We start from the raw sequence: 20,220 nt of genomic DNA on the forward strand, positions 1-20,220 counted from the left end.
CAAGCCAAAAGTGGGGGAGAGAGAGAGAGCTCAGAGGGGGAGCAAACGAGACAGTAGTACTCGTATTCCTAAATGCAAAGTGAAACGGCATACATTATAAAGTTAGTTTTAATTTCTGGGTAAAGAAAGAATTTACTTTTTTTTAAAAAAAAAAGCAAAACTCAGAGATGAAAATTGCGTCGGCGGAGAGAGAAAAGTGGATATATAAAGGTTAAAAATGTTAGCCGGTGTATAAGAAAGCACAGAGCGCCGAGAATGGGCTGGAGAGAGCACGTGGATTTTTTGCTGCTACTGCTATCACTATTCTTCTTGTACCCTCGTAGCTGCAGCGGTGTCTCTGCAGGCGGCCCGCATGAGCTCCACACCCTCAAGCACCTTCGCTTGCGCAAGTTGAGAGAGGCGACCGTGCACACTGTACATGTACTCTCTCTCTCTCTCTCTCTCTCTCTCTCTCTCTGCCTGCGCCACCATAATTTGTGCGTGCACAACGTCGTCGCCGCTTCTGGTGAATTAAAGTAATGAATGGATTGCGTTTTTAATGCGTAGAGCCCTGATGGAGACGTCATACACTGCGTGCGTCGTGAGAAGCAGCCAGCCCTTGAGCATCCCCGCCTCAAAGGCCACATTGTCCAGGTACCATTCCTTCTGCACTCACACACCTTTATAATATCCCTACTCGCTCCATTGAGAGAGAGAGAGAGAGAGAGAAGAGGACGAATTAGAGAAGAAAAGATTTTAACGTCGTAACAATAATCTCAATGGACCTCAAAGATCTATCACACCAGTTTTAAACTCATGACCTGTTGTGCAAGAGGGAATTGGGATGACCGATCCACCACACTTGAGAGAGAGAGAGAGAGAGAGAGAGAGAGAGAGAGAGAAAATGAATGTGGGTCTCTCAAGGGAAGAGAGTAGATAATCTTGGCCTGTTGGGGAAGCAAAGGCTCACGTTGGACCTATACGAGCTTCCGTGCAATTGAAGTATGTGTCTTCTCTTTCATTTTGGGTGTGTCTAAATATAGGACTCCACGGGATGTGGCACAGCCTAGAGTCCGCCACATGTTACATTCAACAACCGGTCAAGCTGACTTTTCATGCCTTAGAATTTTTATGACGTGGCAAGGGAGGGGGCGTGCTTAAACAAAAAGGTGATTCAACAAGCGAGGGTTTAAACTCAAGTGCGTGCGTTTAAACACCAATACTCAACCACTACGCCAGAGCTGCTCGGTGCTCAAATGTCGCCTGCCAATGACTATATGTTGAACTCTTTTTAAGGTTGCATCCACGCGTGTTTTGGTGTTGGGGTGCGGGGGGGGGGGGGGGGGGGGGGGGGTTTATGTGTACAGGCGCCCCCGGTTACCAGTTGCCTCACATATGCATAGAGTCCGACTATGAGACCCAATCTTCCATTTTTGGGAGAAGATAAAGGGTACCCATCCCCGACTCCTATATATATATATATAGATAGATAGATAGAGAGAGAGAGAGAGACATTGTTTCTATTTGTTGAGTGCAATAAATACCTATGTGTGCAGGATTCTCCTAGTCATATCCCCAATGAACTCGAAGAAGTACATGCCAAATATCTACCCCACATAAAAGCATCAACTTTGTCTGGCATTTTTGGTACTCAACTTTGGCATCGCAAAGGACGATGCCCTCAACATACAATCCCTATAAGGAGACCTCCTATTTCCAATTATCGACGTACAAGACGTCGCCATTATCCAAATCAAACCTCCATAGATAAACCTTACACAATGACAATGCTTGCTACTGACACACAACCTACAACCACTCACGAGGTAACTATGATGTACATTATTTCACTCCCTACTACTACTATTTTAAGTAGCCCTTAATATGGAATTGGACATTACTTGGTCTAGACATTAATTAGGTCAAAAGACATCATCTTAAACATTCTTATCAATAAACATAGTGCTTAAAAACTTTGGAAAACTAAGTAACTTGGTAAACACAAAGTTGTTCTCTCCTCTTCATTGAAAGCTTAAAATCCCTATTATGAATTAATAGCCCATTGAACATTTTACTTCATCAAAGGATTAACTAATTCATAAAAGTAGTTATAATTATTGACATTAAACATTCAAAATAGTTCTAATTATTGACATTAAGCATTGTTTATTTATTGATTATGCAGTATGCCGTGGGTCAACTTGATCAAGACTCAATTCATGGAACTTATGCAATCTTCGATGCTGGGAAGCCCGCCGTGGCAATGCAAAGAGAAATGAGCATTGCACAGCTCTGGCTTGTTGCAGGAAACTACTCAAGCACCTTTCTAGACACTATAGAAGCGGGATGGACAGTAAGTTCCCAAAACTTCGTTTTGATTTTCTATGAACCTACAACAAAAAAGAGGTTTTCTAGAGATTGTGCATGGTTGTATTTGCACTAATTGTTGATTTATTTTGCTATCTTCTTAGCACTTTTATTTTTGTAGGTGGAGCCACAAGCTTATGGAGATACCAATACACGCTTCTTCATTTATTGGACAGTATACGATTCATTTTCATTGCAATCTTTACAAGAATAGAGTGTACTTGAGTTATTTTTACTTTAAAATATTTTCATTCAAATTTCAGAATGATTTCTACAAATCAAGTGGATGTCTTGATCTACGATGTCCTGGATTTATACAAGTCTCTAATGATATGGTGTTGGGAGGAACCATAGGCCCAACCTCTGATTTTGAAAGGCAACTTGAAATGCAACCAATCCTTGTGTGGAAGGTAAACACATAATTCAGATATACTTTCATTAAGAATATAACCCTATGAGTTATGTATAAATATTAAATTGAAAATACAGGTACATACATGTGAGTGTATGTATATCCTCTCATAATTTACTCATATGTATACTTTATACACAAGCATGTCTATATTGATATCCTCGCATATTTACTCACATGGATGAAGGCATGCATGCTTATATTGCTTAGAGAATGCATCTCGCATACATGAATACATACATAGATAGAATATGAAGACATAATTCATACACACATGGGTATACATTTGTATTTAGCTTCAAAACACATACAATTGGATGTGTGTGTGTGTGCGTGTGTGCGTGCGTGTGCACGCATGCATGTATAATGTTTGTAAGTAAAAAGTCACTTGATCATTCTTAATATTCAACCGTCCTTTGAAAATTAATTTTCCATGAAGTTTACAAGATATGTTGTTCCTCCTTGTTTCTAACCAAGACTAATCTAATAATTTTCACCAATACTAATCAAGTTTCCTCCTTAAAGAAATTATTTTCTTTTGAAACAACAAATACTTGCTACAATGGAACTATGAGTGAAAATTTGTTCCCTTGCAGGAAAGAGTCACAGGACATTGGTGGCTACGAATTGGCATGACCAACATAGGTTATTGGCCAGCAATCTTGTTCAAGAATGGATTACAAGAGAAGGCAACAAGAGTCCAATGGGGAGGAGAGATTACCAATTATTTCAGTGGCGGCCTACACACAACCACACAAATGGGAAGTGGCCATTTTGCAAATGAGGGATTTGGAAAGGCATGTTATGCACGCTCCCTCCATATTGTGGACTCTTCCAACACTCTATACCCCGTGCCTAGTTCTATTCGGTATGTGAGTAGTCGTCCTACATGCTACTCTGTATCTCATGCTTTTAATGAAGCTTGGGGTAGCGCCTTCTACTTTGGAGGACCTGGACATAATGCTAACTGCCTATAGATTGGATATTGACTAGTATGTATAGCTATTGATAGTGGCTTATGTTATATTCAAATCACGTTTTGTATAATTTAAACTATGCTTTTTAACACTAGTCTTGTAAAAAATCAGCCACTTTTGTGGCTTTTTGAGACTTTTGTAAAAAATTTCTCAACACTATGTTAGTTATCTAAATAGAAAATGGTTTCAGAGAATTATGACCAATGCTCAATATGAGTTGATGAAAAATAGTACATAGCTAAATGAAGGTTTGAAGATGTCTTTCCATTGCCATCTTCTACAACTAATTTGTGTAGATGGACAATTTTTTTCTATTTTCTTTTGAAAGTAAACCAAATCATTGTTAAGCACACCCAAAGTTCTTTGAAAAATCCTTCAATGGGTATGTGATAGATGTACCAAGCTTTTTTAACCCATATACAAAGACTACCGACATTTTTTACTTCTCCAAGTTAAGTGTTGAAGTGTAGTTTTACGTAAAATTTACTAATTTTAGAAAAGTAAATTTTTTATTTTTGAGCTTTTCATGTAAATTGTGTACTTAGAAACCTCTTTCAATCTTGCATCCATAATTAAGATGTTTCATGAAATTTTAATGTCATATACAAAAATTATGTTTCATTTACTAGAATCCTGATGTGAGCCATTTTTGTGGCTCATTACAAGTCTAGTGTTAATATAGTACGGAGTCTCTCTCTCTCTCTCTCTCTCTCTCTCTCTCTCTCTCTCTCTCTCTCTATATATATATATATATATATATATATATATATATATATATATATATATATATATATATATATCAAAATGGACGGGCTATCATCAAGGATTTTTGATCTCCGAAGAAGGCTTCGCCACAATCGACTGAAGGTATCTCGTAGGTTATCTTTTACATTTCTTTCTAGCCCCCCTTATTCTCATCTTATGTTGAGTAGCGTTAAACGGTAACCTTGCATTTGCACTACATTTCTACTCAAATGTATATATTTTTATCAAAGTTTTAACCTAGTGTTCATTCTCTCTTTCCGTAATAGCCTTTTTCCATACAAGCACCTTACCTTTCTTAGATCTTTATGCATTTACATCATATTTCTCTCTTCATGCTAAATGTAAATAGTAAACTTAATTCTACTCTCCTAATTTTTTACTGCATATTATTTTAACTAATTACCTTTAATAATTTAAATAGCTATCTACATCCCATAATTTGTAAATAAATAATTTATGGACACTTATCTTACCCATCTTTTCTCAAGGGTAGGGTTAACCTTGTAGGCCTTCCCTTCCCCACCACTATGGGACCCAACTCTTGGATCATTTACTTGTGTTGGTCAAAAAATCTTAAATATAGCGTATATCCCCAATAAATCAAACTTTATTGGATCCTACCTCATTTGTTTAAGGTGGATTCTCTTTTGAAAGAAACATACTACACCCTGGATGCATGCTAAAGGGTCCCCTACAAGGAGACTTGGTACAAAAGGTGTTTTGGATGCGTCTTGAATGCCTAAGCTCGTGGATATACTTGAGGAACACTCCAAAATCAACTTTGAGGAGGTCAACTTTGCATTTTACAGCACCTAATTCTGAGTTACAGGCTTAAAGTTATGGTGAAAACAAGGTGCTGCGGACACTGTTACTGCGGGTCAAAGTTACAATCAGATAAACCACAAAGGTGAAAAGTTTTCTTGACTTCTTCAAAATTCTAAAATACCAATGGGGAGTTAAAAACCACTTGCATGTGGAGGGGTCGGCTCAAGATACTTCCAGAGACACAACAAACAGGATGGGGGCACCCTGCAGGAGCCACTAGAGGGACATCATGGTGGGGCCCACATACATTATCAACCCTTATGGAGCCTCCACGACTTAAAAGGCTATTTTTAATGATAAAATAAGTCCCTTATTTTCATAATTGAAGGAATGGTCAAAAGGGAACCTAGCTATGGTTAATCACCTACCCTAGTCAAGTTTAACCTAACCGAAGGTCTTGTACATCTATAAAAAGGCCCTTTGGCAAGCACAAAACACACACACCTAATCCGTTGCTGCAAATAAGCTCCTCTAAGGTTAGGGAATCCCTAATATCTCTCTCCTCTTGTCTCCCTATCCATTTCCTAAGCTCGCTATCATAAGCGTTGCCATAGAGAGAGCGTCAATATGCTATTGCTACCATTCTCTTGCAAACATTTCTCTTACCATACTCATCCCTAAATAAGGATTGTAGCTTCTATATGAGAGAAAGGATATCAATTTCAATGATCTATCTCATGGTTTGATCAACAAATTGCTGCAATTGGGGTGTCGCCGTCACAGTAGTGCTCTAAACGATTGTGAAATTGGTAAACATATCTTGGAAGCTTCTCATATTTTGTGCTCATTGCGTTGCTTGTTTTTGTTGAGAAAGTTTTTGTGGACCATGGTGTCTATTTTCTTGGCTTATCTCCTTATGTTGTGTGTAAGTAAGTCTTGGGGCTGCATAGATGGAGAAGAGCTCTCTATGCATGCCGCCTTATGTGTGTAAGTAGTCTCTTCTTTTGGGAAAGGAAAGGAGTTGTCAAAATTTGTGCATTATGGTGTTTTGAGCTTTGCTAAGAGGTTGTGTGCTTTCTTTTCTTAGAATTATATGAGCACTAATATGGTGAAGGTCACTCTTTGCATGTGAGTTTGTGCATTGTTCAAAGGGATTGCTTAAGGAGTGTGTGTTGAATGGTTGAAGGGCATTTTGTGTTGAAGCACATAAGGAAGGTGTGAGTGTGTGTGTATGTGTGTTGCATATGGTTTGTTTTGGTTTCCTTCTTTCTCCATAAAAGAGGGTGGTGCCCCTAAGAAATACGCATGTGTAGGGCCTCACGGAGTGGTTCGTCTGGTGGGAGACTTGAGTTGAGCCCCATCTCAAAAATCCGCTCTCAATGTCAACCGGGTAGTGTATCCCTAAATATGACTTCGCAAAAGATAGAATTTCCCATCCAATCTTTGTCCTACCCAAATGAGTTGTATCAATCATATGAAGGAGCCACTTTGTAATGTTTTATTTGGTCCCATAGGTCATATTTGACCTTAGAGGATGACAATCAAATCTATCTATCTATCTATCTATCTCATAACAACAAGTCTCAAGTTCAACTCTCCTCGTTGAAGAGACCTTCAAGCTCTCTAGGGATGCTCCGGGGGTTCACACTGAAAAATATATAGAATAGCACGTGAGTTCAATAGAAGGGGTTAATTCCTCTTATGAACTTATAGAAAATATTTATACAGAAGGTGTTTTAAGTTGAAAATGTGAAAAACTCAATACATAAGGGGTCTTTTATTGAAATAAGTGGTACATATTAAGGGATCTCTATATGCCTCAAAATTTGCAGTATAGGGGGGTTTATAAATACCCCTTAGATGCACGTGCTATACAAGATCTTTATAAAGTTGCCCCCCCCCCCCCACAAGTTGGGATAGTTGCCTCTGATGTTAAAATTTTATTCTGTTTGGTGTGTGTGTGCTATTAAAAGAGAAAATTTGTCTAACTTTCTCACCTAAGTGTGGTAGATTGGTTATGCCATTTCCCTCTTGAATAACATGTCTTGACTTCCACTCTCCTTGTTGGATAGATCTTTAAGTTCTCTTGGGATAGTTTCATACGACGTTGGTGCAACCAAAGTTGATCCATGCTGGGAAGGGTGCAAAGCTACACTATGGGTGTCTAGAGAAGCATGAAAAAGTGTTAAAGCGGGCTTAAAGGACATGGGAAAACACGTGATAGCGGAGATGTATGTCTAATGCATTTTTTAAGGCCAAAAGGGCTCCATCATGGGACCATTGGAATCGCGGGTCTAGGTGTCTAAAGTTTTGGGATTTGGACTTAAAATATGGGTTCAAGATTCTCTAGAAGTGTATCTAGATGGATCCTCAAATAGAGCTACGGTGTGAAAGATATGGCAGCTCAAAGTTGGAATGCTTTGTAGAACCTCGATGGGCAGGGCGAGTAGAGTCAGGTAGCCAAAGATGGTGTGAGAGGATATATGTGAATTGCTCTTGTTGTGGAGCATGCCGATCTTCTTGGATCATGAATCAGAGCTCAAATGGGAAAGTTATGGCCTATTGATAATATTAGGTGGCCAATTGGATGGTGATTTTGATTGCATCAATGGATGTGCCCTTTGTTGTTTTTTGGATCTCAAATAGGCTCTAGAGAGTGATATGCATTGTATGGAGTCGGTAAGAATTGACGGCTCAACAATCAAGGGGTGGTTGCCACGTTACGACCCGATGAAGCTAGGTGCGTATGCGAGAGGGGCAGTTTCAGGTGATATTTCCTAGTTGTTGAGTGTGTCGTTCAACCCCAAATCTAGTGGGGATTGCATGGATTGAAAGTGGCAAAGTAAATGTTTGGCCGACTTTAATGGCTCAAGCAGCCGATCACTGAGAAGGTACAAAATCTTGTCTGAAGGTGGTCCAAAAGATGGAGTTTTTTCTCAAGGAGTCCACTATGTAGAAATTGCATATAGCACATATGAACAAGAGGTATTTAATAATCCCTCACCTCTATATTTTCAAGTATTATAAGTACCCCTTATGTATGCATTTTTGTGAAAAAACTAGCCCTTATGTATGAGATTTTTTACTTTCTTAATTAAAAAACCCTTAATGTAAGTACTTTTTTTTGTAAATGTACCTAATTATAAATCCTTATTTTGTTCGCAAGTGCTATCTCATATGTTTCCTAGTGGACACCCCGGGGATTTTTAGAGACCGTTGAGATGGGTGTTCTAAGGCCTCAAATGACTGGGTAGATGTGGGATTGCCACATGGCATGATTGGTTAACCCACATGCGGGGATATGGGCAAATAATGAGTGGTATATGTCATTGATAGTGGCCCATTAGGTAAGAATAAGGAGAGAGGGGAAGAGCTTCATGATTGTGGCTATGGTGAGAGTGCAAGCGAGCACTGTGTGATGATGCTTTGGGTGGATTTACCCAGTCAAGGGTTGGTGATGGTGATGATGCTACTTACTGATGGTAGTCTAATACAGTAGTCAGACGACCACGTTTGAAAGTACTGACGTGGCCAAAGAACCCTTAAAGGGCTCATTCCAGTGCCCAATGAGCACCACATTTCTTGAGAGCAAAGGGAAGGAGACCCCCTCAGTAGTGATGTCGCTAGTGAAAACGGGAGGGGTGGTGAGTTTGGAGTAGAGTAAAAGAGAGAGAGAGAGAGAGAGAGAGAGAGAGAGAGAGAGAGAGAGAGAGAGAGAGAAATCAAGTTCCAAAGTGCCAAGAGGCACTAGAGACATATCTAGTCCCCCCCCCCCCCCCCCCCCAACTCAAAGCATGAGAAGAGAAAATGAGAGCAAGCGAGAGGGAACCACCCTTCCAACATTTCTTTAAAGGAGGCATCAACTGGACCAATTAGACGTAGTTTCCAAGTTTGAGGGGGACCTCCCCATAAAAGGAAATTTTTGATCATTTTAAAGGGCTTTGTGAGCTAGTTTGAATCCTTTAGAGGAGATCTTTGTGAGAAATATGTGTGCCTATCAAGCCTTTTGAGATTTTTGTCATGAGAGTGGCCATAGTGATGGCATTGTAAGCATTGTAAGTGTTATTTTGAAGCAATATTAGGCCATTGTTTCCCAATATTTTTTGTTCTTTCCCCATCCCCCCTTCTCTTTCTATTGCTCTTGTGGTATCCCTTGGTGTCGGGAGTGTGGATGTGTGTGCCCCCTCAAACCGGCGGTGTTTGGTGTAAGAGAGTGAGATTGAGCAGTTATGTGTGTTTGTAAGGGTAGGGAAGGACTGTGCAAGTGGGTGTGAGCCGTATTGCGGTGTTGATGAGTGTGTGAGCATTGGTAAGTGTGTAGGTGGTGGTCTTCTAGTGCAAAGGTGGCATCCCCATGCTCTTCTGATTCCAGGGACACCTCGAGGGTGAGGACCCCCTGATAGAATTCCCATGCCACGCGGGTGTGGCCCGCTAATGCCAATGCTGAACTTGCCCCTGCACTCCAGCATTGTGTAATTTGCCTGCAAACATTCTGTAATGCCTGCTGACCACAAAAATGCTCGATTGCTTTGCTACTTCTTTGGATGCAAGCTCGGCTTTGTTCCACTCATCCGCACGCTCGGCAAACCGCCCCGTGAGCACAAGGTCAAGGCTGCTCTGATCAGGAGTCATGGCTCAGCTGCAACCTGCTGAAGAACACGCACCCACGTGAGCACGCCAACCTGCAAACGCAGCTGCATGCACGCTGGCGCCTGTCCCTCTCTCTCTTGTCAGAGACACCGCGCTCCTCCTTTTCCTCTCTGGAAAGATGCCCATATCGTAACCATCGTGGGAAGTGGCTCAACTACATGTGCCCCCTGGCAGGTTCTATGTAGCGCCGCCAGCCTCCACGATGCCCGCCCTTCGAGAGACTCCCCGCCTGCTCGGTACCGGCGTATGCACTACAGTAGAATTGCAGGAGCATGGTTCGCGCCTCCTTCATCACCAAAGGGCGAGTAAGATCAACTACATGGTCGCCAAATGTTAGAGGGGGAAGAGCCCTCTACACAGAATAGAGAGAGAACGAGAGAGAGAGAGAAAGGGATTAACATCCGCCGCCATAACTGATTACTATGAATGAAATCTTGGTGGTTACAAAGGTTATAAGAGCCCATTCTTATAGGCTTGTAGTGTCCCCTCGCTCCTCATGAGCCACACCCCTCGGCATCCCCACTAAGGTTCAAGACCATCCAATATGGCCAAGGCGTAACACATGGCACACACCGGCTTATGCCGTAACAAGGTGTTTCTAAGAGGATAGGGGTGCTGTGAATCATTATGAAAAATGTGGACTCTCAAAGGGACCCTATAAGAAGGTTTGAATTTGCCTCTCTTGTCCAAAGTGGGCAACGCGGTGAAGTACATAAACGCTTTGTCAAAACCCTATCAATTAGCATATCATTGGAAAGTTCTTAGAAAATAGTTTTTAAATCCCCAAACTCCGACAAATCTGGACTTGATTTTTACAAGTTATGGCCTCCCCACTGAATCTGAAATGTGGGGAGAGATTCCATTTATAACATGAAGTTGTTACATCAAAAAATGGAATCGTCTAGAATGTAAGGAATCTAATGGTATGCTATATATCAATGGTCTTGATGAGTACATTCTAAATCCAAAAGGTCCGACAAGATTTGATTTTATTTGTTAATTTTTTTGTGTGTGCCCATTTTGGACAAGAGGAAGAAAGTCAAAGGCCTTATCGGGCCCATTTGAAAGTCCAAAATTTCCCAATGACCCTGAGCTATAGAGAGTCATTGTCATTGTGTAGTGTTTTGGGTGTCTTCCCCCATTCCCCCTCTTCATCTTCTAGTGACTCTAGTGAGGAGTGTTTGATTGCTCTTGCTTGAAGTTGAATTGATGATTTTGACGATGCTAGAGAGGATGAGGTCAAGATTTTTGACATTCATTGGGGCCGGTATGCAAAAACCTGGCTCCAAGATTATGGATTATTCATACTAGAGAGTAGAGTTTTAAGAGATGAAGAATCGGTGCAAGTGTTCTAACTCCTGGTACGTGAAAAATCAAGGAGATGGTGTGATGATCTACATCAACAAGAGAAGACAAATTATGAAGCTTTGGAAGCGTCCTTTCAAATCAGATTTGTGGTGGATACGCAACTAGATGAAGTGAAATGTAAGATAGATGGATTACAACGAAGCTTGGAAGGTGATTTTCAAGTGTTCGAGTGGGAATTTGAGGCCCTTTGGGGATGGCTAGTCAAGGTAATTGCTGCTAGAAATGTTGTTCTTAAAAAAAGGAGCATGTTTATGGATTGCCTGCATGAGGAGGTTTGAGACAAAGTAGAGATAGACGGCCCCATGTTGTATGAATAAGCAATGGATTTAGCGAGAGGATGGATGAAGAAAATGTTGAAGAAGCACCAAGCTAAATAGGATTGGTCGAGTCAGGTGATGCCAAGGTAGGTTGATGCGGTGGAAGTAAAGCTAAAGTTGGTGTAAAGGGATGTGCTAGTGCGAGCGGAACCAAGGGCTCTATGGTGTAAAGGGATATGCTAGTGGGAGCGAAACCAAAGGTTCTATGCCTAAGATGCCAACTAGAGATGCTCCAGATGTGGAGGGAGTTTAAATGGCTCTAGATCAAGGAGGAGATGTGCAACCAAGTCCAGATATGGCTGGTCAAGCTCCATCAAAATATTCTAGGTAGAAGATTTGTAGAGGAGGTCAAAGAGGAAAATCTACATGTGATTCCAGATCTCATGACAAACGAAGAGGTAGAGCTGGTCAAGCTCCATTATATGTTCTACGGAGAAAATTTGTAGATGAGGTCAAAGAAAAAACGCTAGATGTGATTCCAGATCTCATGACAGAAGAAGAGGTAGAGACAAATTATGGAAGTTCAATGGATGAAATCATAAGTTGGGAAATTGAGTCATACCAATCAACATCCCAATCAAGGTACGAGGAGTTTGATCTCTTGCATGTGAGTAGAGATACAGTGATTGTGTGTACGGAGCAAGGAGAAGTGCAAGTCGGAGCAGGGAGAAGTTCAATGGATGAAATTATAAGTTGGGAAATTGAGTCATACCAATCAACATCCCAATCAAGGTATGAGGAGTTTGATCTCTTGCATGTGAGTAAAGATGCAGTGATTGTGTGTACGGAGCACGGAGAAGTGCAAGTCGGTATGTTTGAAAAGAGACTAAGTGGAGGAGTCCAAGCCTACAAGTGAAGACATGCAGATGAAAATGATGTGTGGTTCCATGATCGTGAAAGTTGCAGTGGAATTTGCCATGATGATGCAAGTGGTGAAGAATTTTTCTAGGAGGGGTGAAGCAGCCTTGAGTATGAAAGAAGAGCAAGAGGACAATGCGACTTGGGGGGAATTTCTAAATATTCCTTGGATGAGGACGAAGTTATGGAATATGTGCTTGAAGAGAAGGCAATTGAAGTCAACAAGTAGGAGGTTCTTGTCAACCTCAAAGGGACAACTGATGAGGAAGGGCTTGATGATGCTGGGATTGAGTGTGTTGTGGGTGTGGACGCAAGCATGGGGCAAAAATTAGAGGAGTGTTGAGTGTAAAAAGTGTGTTCTATGGTGGATGAAGGAGAATCCAGAGAGAGAGAGAGAGAGAGAGAGAGAGAGAGAATCCATGCATTCTTCATGCAAGGCCCATGCACCACAACCCATCTCCTCCATGGTTGCTCCCCCCTTGAGCTTTGATACCAGTGAAAGACCCAAGGAAATTGACTTGAGAATTCTCCACCCTACCACACTTTATATAGGTCCTAGACCATCCATATTGGGAATCCCTTATCCACACCTAGGAGCCGACCCTTGGAATTGAAAGGATGGAGTTTCCACGACAAGCAAAGAACACCATACTAAGCTTATGCTACATTTCTTAGTCTACGAAGGAGTCATGACTTGGTTTTTTGACCTTGATGGACATTCCTACACTAGATGCACCTTCTGAGATGACTTGACCCCACCCTTCATTATGGATGAGCTTAAGGGCACATACATGTCCCTATCAATCAGCACTTACGATGTTGTGCACATCCGGATGATTATTTAGACACCCAGGCACATCCTAGGAAAATGCAGCTACATAGAATGGAGCACACATTGACCTATGCTGATGATTGTGGACGTAGATATTGATGAGAGAAGAGCATATGATGTTTTGAGCCAACCACAAGAATTATGGTATATATTGTTGGAGATCCTTGCGATAGGATTTATAGGGACACAAATGGTACCAGATATTCTTTGATGACTGGATTGCCCTATTCTACATGTGATCGCCATGATTCTATAGTGATGACCACACAAAGTCCATACACTTATCCTATTAGGTCACCTCCTAAATATCCATCACACATACTTCCTCAGAGAAAAATTGATCATTTGAGGTCTATAGTGATTGAATGAAGGAGACAAATTCCTAGATTGATGGCAGGAGGAGTACACTAGAGAGAACCACCATAGAGCAACCTAGATTGACTATGCAAGAGGTTGCTACTTGTTCTATAGAGGAGGTACACCCTAGAAAGATTGCAACAACCAACAAGGCATGGAAACCCCACTGACCATTATCAATTATACTACACGGCAAAATCTCCGCCAAATGCTCCTAGAGTACACGAACACGACGCCCGGATTTCCCCCCCAACAGAGAGCCGAGAGGGAGCCATAATTCCTCTCTTTTCCCCCTTTGAATGCTTGAATGAAGGTCACAATGTACTATATATACCACGTGTCTTTTTCTTGATCGATCGCAAGTAGGATAACTTAGATCCCACGTGGAAACAACCCCCAAAATTTTGGAAAAACTAAGTTTGACAAAGGAATTTTTTTTCTAGGCTACTTTGATCTACAATAACTTTGTACTTTTGTGTCAGATTGCCACCCTGTAAAGCTCCAATGAAACTCCTCTTTTCCCACTTTGGACTCCAAGAGTTTTTATATGAATGGATGACTTCCAAGACTAGCAATGGATGGTACAAAAACGAGAGAAAATTGTCTGTAATCAATTTACTGCTGCTAGCTGCCAAATTTCTATCGTAATATCTTGGTGCTCGTAATTCCAATTTAAAAACCGTCACATTCAAATGGCCCCAAATGCCTCATTTTTTTATAAACCTTGGGAATCTTGAGAAATCGTCTAATATAATGTTTACCAGGGCAGCTAAAAAGATTCAGAACTAGCTCCCGATAAACCTTCAATTGCTCCTAGCTTAACCATCTAGACTCCAACTACGGATAAAAAAAGACCAACATGCTCCAAAAATTGAACACTTCAGTCTATCAACTGACATATACCTTGGTCAACATGATGCACTTTTTAAATTCAATGAGGATTTGCAAAGCACTTTTTTAATCAAATTGCCATATCTTGATCGATACACCTCTGATTGACAAGCCTTTTGAACTAACCTAGAGAGAACTTTGACAACCACCTTTTGCATTGTCACATTTTTTATTTTGGACACTTCAAAAAATCACCTCTGTAAGCCCCATAGTAGATCTCTTTGACTAAAACAATCCCAAAATACATACACATCTAGATCCATCTGTTTGCCTTGGACCTCCACATTGACTCCTCCATCTGATTGTGTACCTATGGAAACACATGGCTTTGTTTTTCCATTCTTCTAGCATCAACTCACTTTTACTAAAAAATAATTTCCCAATCCACTTGTTGAACATTTTCAACCACAAAAAGTGTTAATTGAACTAAAAACATCAAAATTATAAACACTTTAGCAAGCACAAAAAAATACAATCATATATATTGAGTTTTATTGTTGTTGCTTGTAGTTCTCACCTAAGTGGATTGTTCAAACCCTTCAATTATAACTTGATTCATAATTGACATCGAATCCCTTTCAAGATATAGCTTGAGATGTACACCATTCACCCTTTGTTTAAGATGTTTATCATTTAGCCTCACCAATTGATAGATATCATTGGGAAAAGCTCAGTGAACCTGGTTTGTAAGGCCTTCTCCACTTATTTTTGAACTTCTTCTAGAAAGTGATGTTACCATATACATGTGGTAGTGATGTGTGAACACACTTAGGACCATCGAGGAATTTTTTTACCTCACTAGGAGGTTTTTTCCCTCGTGCATTGCATATACACCCATGATTCTAGGGCTATCTATCTTTCCATTGCAAACTAAGTAATATACTCTCTATTGTGTTTTCATGAGCCTCCTTTGTCTTCTCCCAGATGTGTGTGTTTTCCTACAACCCTAATTCCAACAATTAGTATCAGAGCAGGTTGCATCCTCCCGGGCTTAGTCGCTAGCATCTCCAGCACACTCCTGCTCACTTTCTCTGATTTTAGTGAGCTTCGGAGAGTTTTCAGAGGTTGAGAAATATTTTGGGAGAGCTCAAAGATCTTAGGCTGCTCAGATTTTTGATTCGGGCTCATTTTGGAATCTGTTTCCACTACAGGTAGTATTGCGCATGCTATTTCTTCCTTTTGTGCAAATTTTTTGTCACCGGCAGTTTTTTGCATAACAGGTCTCTTATGGTTTGTGCTATATAGCAGGTGTTGTTCCCACTCTCCTTGTCCTCTTTTCACGTAGTTTTCACATCATGTGCAACATTTACCATGGCTGACAACAACATAGATGTGTTCAAGATATTTGCTGTTGAGGACATATTAGATGGGGACAATTACCCTATGTGGGCTTATATGATGCAACATGCTATTGTTTCAAAAGGAGTTTGTAACATTGTGCAGGCCATTGATGGACGTCCTAGTTCTGAGGATACAGGCCATGTTGAGGATGTTGCAGGCCTTGTTACAAGGATTGCTGTTGTTACAATTGTTTTGCCTATGGGAGAACAAGCTCCTTGGGATGTAAAAGATACGTAGGCTCATGCATTGATTGTGTTGTCTGTGAAGTGCACTATTACTCCTCACATGCGTTCAGTAAAATCTACAAAATAGGCTGGGGATATTATGACTAGTTTTTATGCAAGTCGCAATGAGGCAAAAAATGTATTGTTGCGTAAAGAGCAAGAGTCAAAGATTTCGCATGAGGAAGATGACATTGACACTTTCCTTGCTCATGTCAAGGAGATCAATGAGAAACTTATTTTTGCGGGAGAAGTCATTTTAGACTTTTTCCTTGTGTAGACTATTCTTGATGCCTTGCCAGATTCTTACCAGACTTTTGCTAGTACTTGAAGACTTATGACCCAAGGAAATCCTTCAGTTGTCAAGTTTGATGCATTATGCACATTGACAGTGTGCCATTGAGCAAGCCTTGATTGTTGCTCAAAGAAAAGGTGGTAATAACACTGCAACCACTTCTTATGGTTCTTCTATAAGTGGAAAATCACCTGTTCCTAATGTTTCTGCTAGAAGCAATTTGCCTGGAAATTTTGGTGATAAGGGAAAAAAGAAGATGCGTTGCCATTATTGTAAAGCTAATGATCACTTGATCAAGAAGTGTACTAAGTTGAAGGCCAAAGAGGCTAAGAAGAAAGAGGACTATGGTTCCACTAAAAATGCAACTATTGTTGAGTCTTCTGTGAAAGGAGATTGTGATGCTGATGTTGATGCATCATGGGCTTTTAGTGAAGAGTGCACTTATAATCCTGCTTTCCATGATGCATGCATGTCAATTTTTGCAGATTTACATGTGTGGTATTTTGATATTGGTGCTACAAAGCAGATTACCTTGCATTGTGATTTATTCACCTCTCTTGAGTCTTCCCCTCATGGGAATTTAGTTACTTGTGACACCAATGTCTTTTATCCGATTCAAGAAGTTGGAAAGATTGTGCTTACTGCTACAAATGGTAGTTCTTTCACACTTGTTGATGCACTTTATGTACCTAGCATCAAGAATAATATTTTGTATGTATCTGCACTTGCTATAATTGAACTTGTAGTGAAGTTTGTGGATGAGAGATGTACATACACGATCTCAGCTTTGGTGATGAAATTGTTGCATCTGGCATTTTATGCCGTGGGATGTATAAGCTCTCTTTGTATAACAAGTGTGGACAAAATTTTTCAAATGCAAATGTGGATTCTAAGGCTATTTCAGATGCAAAACATTGGCATGCATGTTTTGGACATTTGAATTTTTCCAGTTTGCCGTGCTTGCAGAAATCTGATATAATTGCTTCTTTGCCACCTCTTGAAGCACTTGTCAAACATGTTTGTGAAGGCTGGATTTTGGATAAGATGCAATGTTCAAAGTTTCCAAATGATGGTTCACTTAAGGCCACATGCAGATTGCAGCTTGTGCATAGTGATGTTTGTGGGACCATGCAAACTCCATCCTTGGGCAATTACCTTTACTTTGTGACTCTCATTGATGATTACTCCAATCATGCAAGGGTATATTTTCGTAAAGCAAAGTCCAAAGTATTTATGTGCTTTAAACAATTTTTTTGCTATGTCTAAAAATGTCTCAAAATGTACTATGGGCACCCTCCGTTCCAATTGAGGGGGGAGCTATATGTTTCATGAGCTTAATGCATTTTTGTCTAGTCATGGGATAAAATACCAATGTACAATTCCGTATACGCTTCAGCAAAATGGTGTTGCTGAGAGAAAAAATAGGGCACTTACAAAAATGGCACGATGCGTGGTCAAGAGTCAAGCTTTAATGCATTTGTTTTGGCTTGAGGCCATCATGTTTGCCACTTATGTACTAAACCGATGTCCTATGAAAGATTTGCAGTCTCTGACTCCCTATGAAGACTGGCATTATAGAAAGCCTTCTATTGAGCACATCCATTGTTTTTGGCTATTTGGCATATGCTTTGGTGCCACAAATGAAGTGCAATTGGAGGATAAGTCTATCAAATGTATTTTTGCTGGTTATAGTTATGAATACAAAGGTTAGAAGTTGTATCATCTACAAACAAAGCATATCCTGGTCTCACATGATGTTATGTTTGTGGAAGATTCTGTTCAACACTTGTTGTCATGTACTAGAGACAGTAATGTAAGCTCACATGACATTTATGACACTTTGTTACCTCTTTTCAGTGGTAGAAGTTCGAATGTAAATTCCAATGAGGCAAATATATAGCCTATGGGGGTTTTTGAAAATGTTATAGATCAACCTATTATTGATGCAAATGTACAAGATGTACTTGATGAGGAAAGGGCTGAGAATGAGCAGGTTAGAGATATGCCTAAATGGCTGGTGCATACTTTGTGTGATAGCAAATTGGATGCACCTTTGTCTAGTCGTACTCGTTCAGGTTCTTGCCATGCATCTTATGCATCAAATTGTTATACTTTGGTTGTGTCTAGCTTACATGATGTCCATGAACCTCTATCTTTTCATGAAGCACAAAATTCAAAAAATTAGATGGCTGCCATGTAATTAGAATACGATGCACCTATAGAAAATGACACATGGACTTTATGTGATTTGCCTCCTGGAAAAAAGGCCATTGGTATGAAGTGGGTTTACAAGTTGAAACGCAAGCCGGATGTTGAGATTGATCGACATAAGGCTGGACTTGTTGCAAAAGGCTATGCACAACAAAAAGGCATAGATTATGAAGATACTTTTTCTCCCACTTGTTGTATAATTATTGTGCATTTTCTATGTGCATTGGCATATCATTTTGGTTGGTATGTACATCAATCCAACATTGTTACTACTTCCTTGAATGGTGAAATATTTGAGGAAGTGTATGTAACGCAGCCTCGCGGTTTTTTCAAGAAAGGACAGGAGGATAAAGTTTGCAGATGTAAGAAAGCTTTGTATGGGTTGAAGCAATCTGCTCCTGCTTGTTATGAGAAGGGAGACACTCATTTGGTCAAACGAGGATTTCATACATCCAACAAAAAGCACAATGTATGTAAAGCATGAGGATGATGTACTTCTCATTGTGGTTCTTTATGTGGATGATTTGCTGATCAGTGGAACAAATGAGAGACATATTGTTGAATTTAAGGATGATTTGAATGCTACTTTCGAGATGAAATATTTGGAGTTGTTGCATCATTACATGGGTATACAATTTAAGCAATGTGATGGTGGTATTGCCTTGTGTAAGAAAAGTTACATAGAGACATTGCTATGTAAGTTTGGACTTGAGGATTACAAACCTATTGCCACCCCCATGGAAATAGGTTTGAAACTGAGTCTTCATGATGCTAGTGATCCTACTGATGTCACTCTTTACCAAACTGCTGCTAGATGCCTCATTTATGTATGAAACACAAGGCAAAATATTCAGTTGCAGTCTCATAGGTCAGCAAATTTATGCATAGCCCAGGCTCTAAGCATTGGCCGGATGTCAAGAGGATTTTTTTCTACTTGAGTGGCACTTTACATCTTGGCTTGCTTTATCCCAAGGGGTGATCATTGCTACCGTGCTTAGATGATTTTTTGGACTCAGATTTGACTGGTTTTTTTGACACGCGAATGTCCACAAGTGGTTTTTGTTCATGCTTGGTAGCTCATGTATATCATGGTTGATCAAGAAGCAACCTATTATGGCCACTTCTAGTCGTGAGGCTGAGTACAAGGAAGTCTTCACAACTACGGTTGAGTGTGTATAGCTCAGGTGCCTTATGGCTGATATGTGTATTGGACAGGACAGTGTTAACCCTATCTGCACTAACAATGAGATTTCATTGGCAATTGCGAGGAATCCAATTTTTCATGCTCGCATAGAGCACATTGAGGTGCACTACCAGTACGCCAGGGAGAAGCTCTCAGTAGGAGAGATCAGCTTGGCTTATGTGCCAACACAGGACAACCTTGTAGATTTTTTCACAAAGGCATTGTCTCGTGAGAAGTTTGAAGCTTTCCATAAAGCTTTGGCTTACTCCTCTTTGTGGACTGATCATGTCCTCAGGGCATGGCACTTCCATATCACTCAAGGGGGGATTTTTTACTATGTCACACATCATTGATCATGTTCACAAAGGGGATTTGTTACCATATACATGTGGTAGTGATGCATGTGAACACACTTAAGATGGCTGGGAAAT

The 20,220-nt window shown here is 40.4% G+C and overlaps 1 protein-coding gene across 1 annotated transcript; it reads left to right on the forward strand.

Annotated features, from left to right (window-relative positions):
- The first annotated feature begins 255 nt into the window (after positions 1–255).
- Positions 256–3,740, forward strand: LOC147442864 (protein neprosin-like). Its single transcript, XM_086529726.1, has 6 exons — positions 256–420; positions 547–633; positions 2,165–2,332; positions 2,468–2,521; positions 2,610–2,756; positions 3,355–3,740. The coding sequence occupies exons 1-6, from the start codon at positions 256–258 to the stop codon at positions 3,733–3,735; spliced, it is 1,002 nt and encodes a 333-aa protein (XP_086385852.1). The 3' UTR covers positions 3,736–3,740.
- The last annotated feature ends 16,480 nt before the right edge of the window (positions 3,741–20,220 follow it).

This window comes from Adiantum capillus-veneris, chromosome 14, assembly GCF_014529385.1.
Source record: "Adiantum capillus-veneris isolate H3 chromosome 14, ASM1452938v2, whole genome shotgun sequence".
In the NCBI taxonomy this organism is placed as follows: domain Eukaryota; kingdom Viridiplantae; phylum Streptophyta; class Polypodiopsida; order Polypodiales; family Pteridaceae; genus Adiantum; species Adiantum capillus-veneris.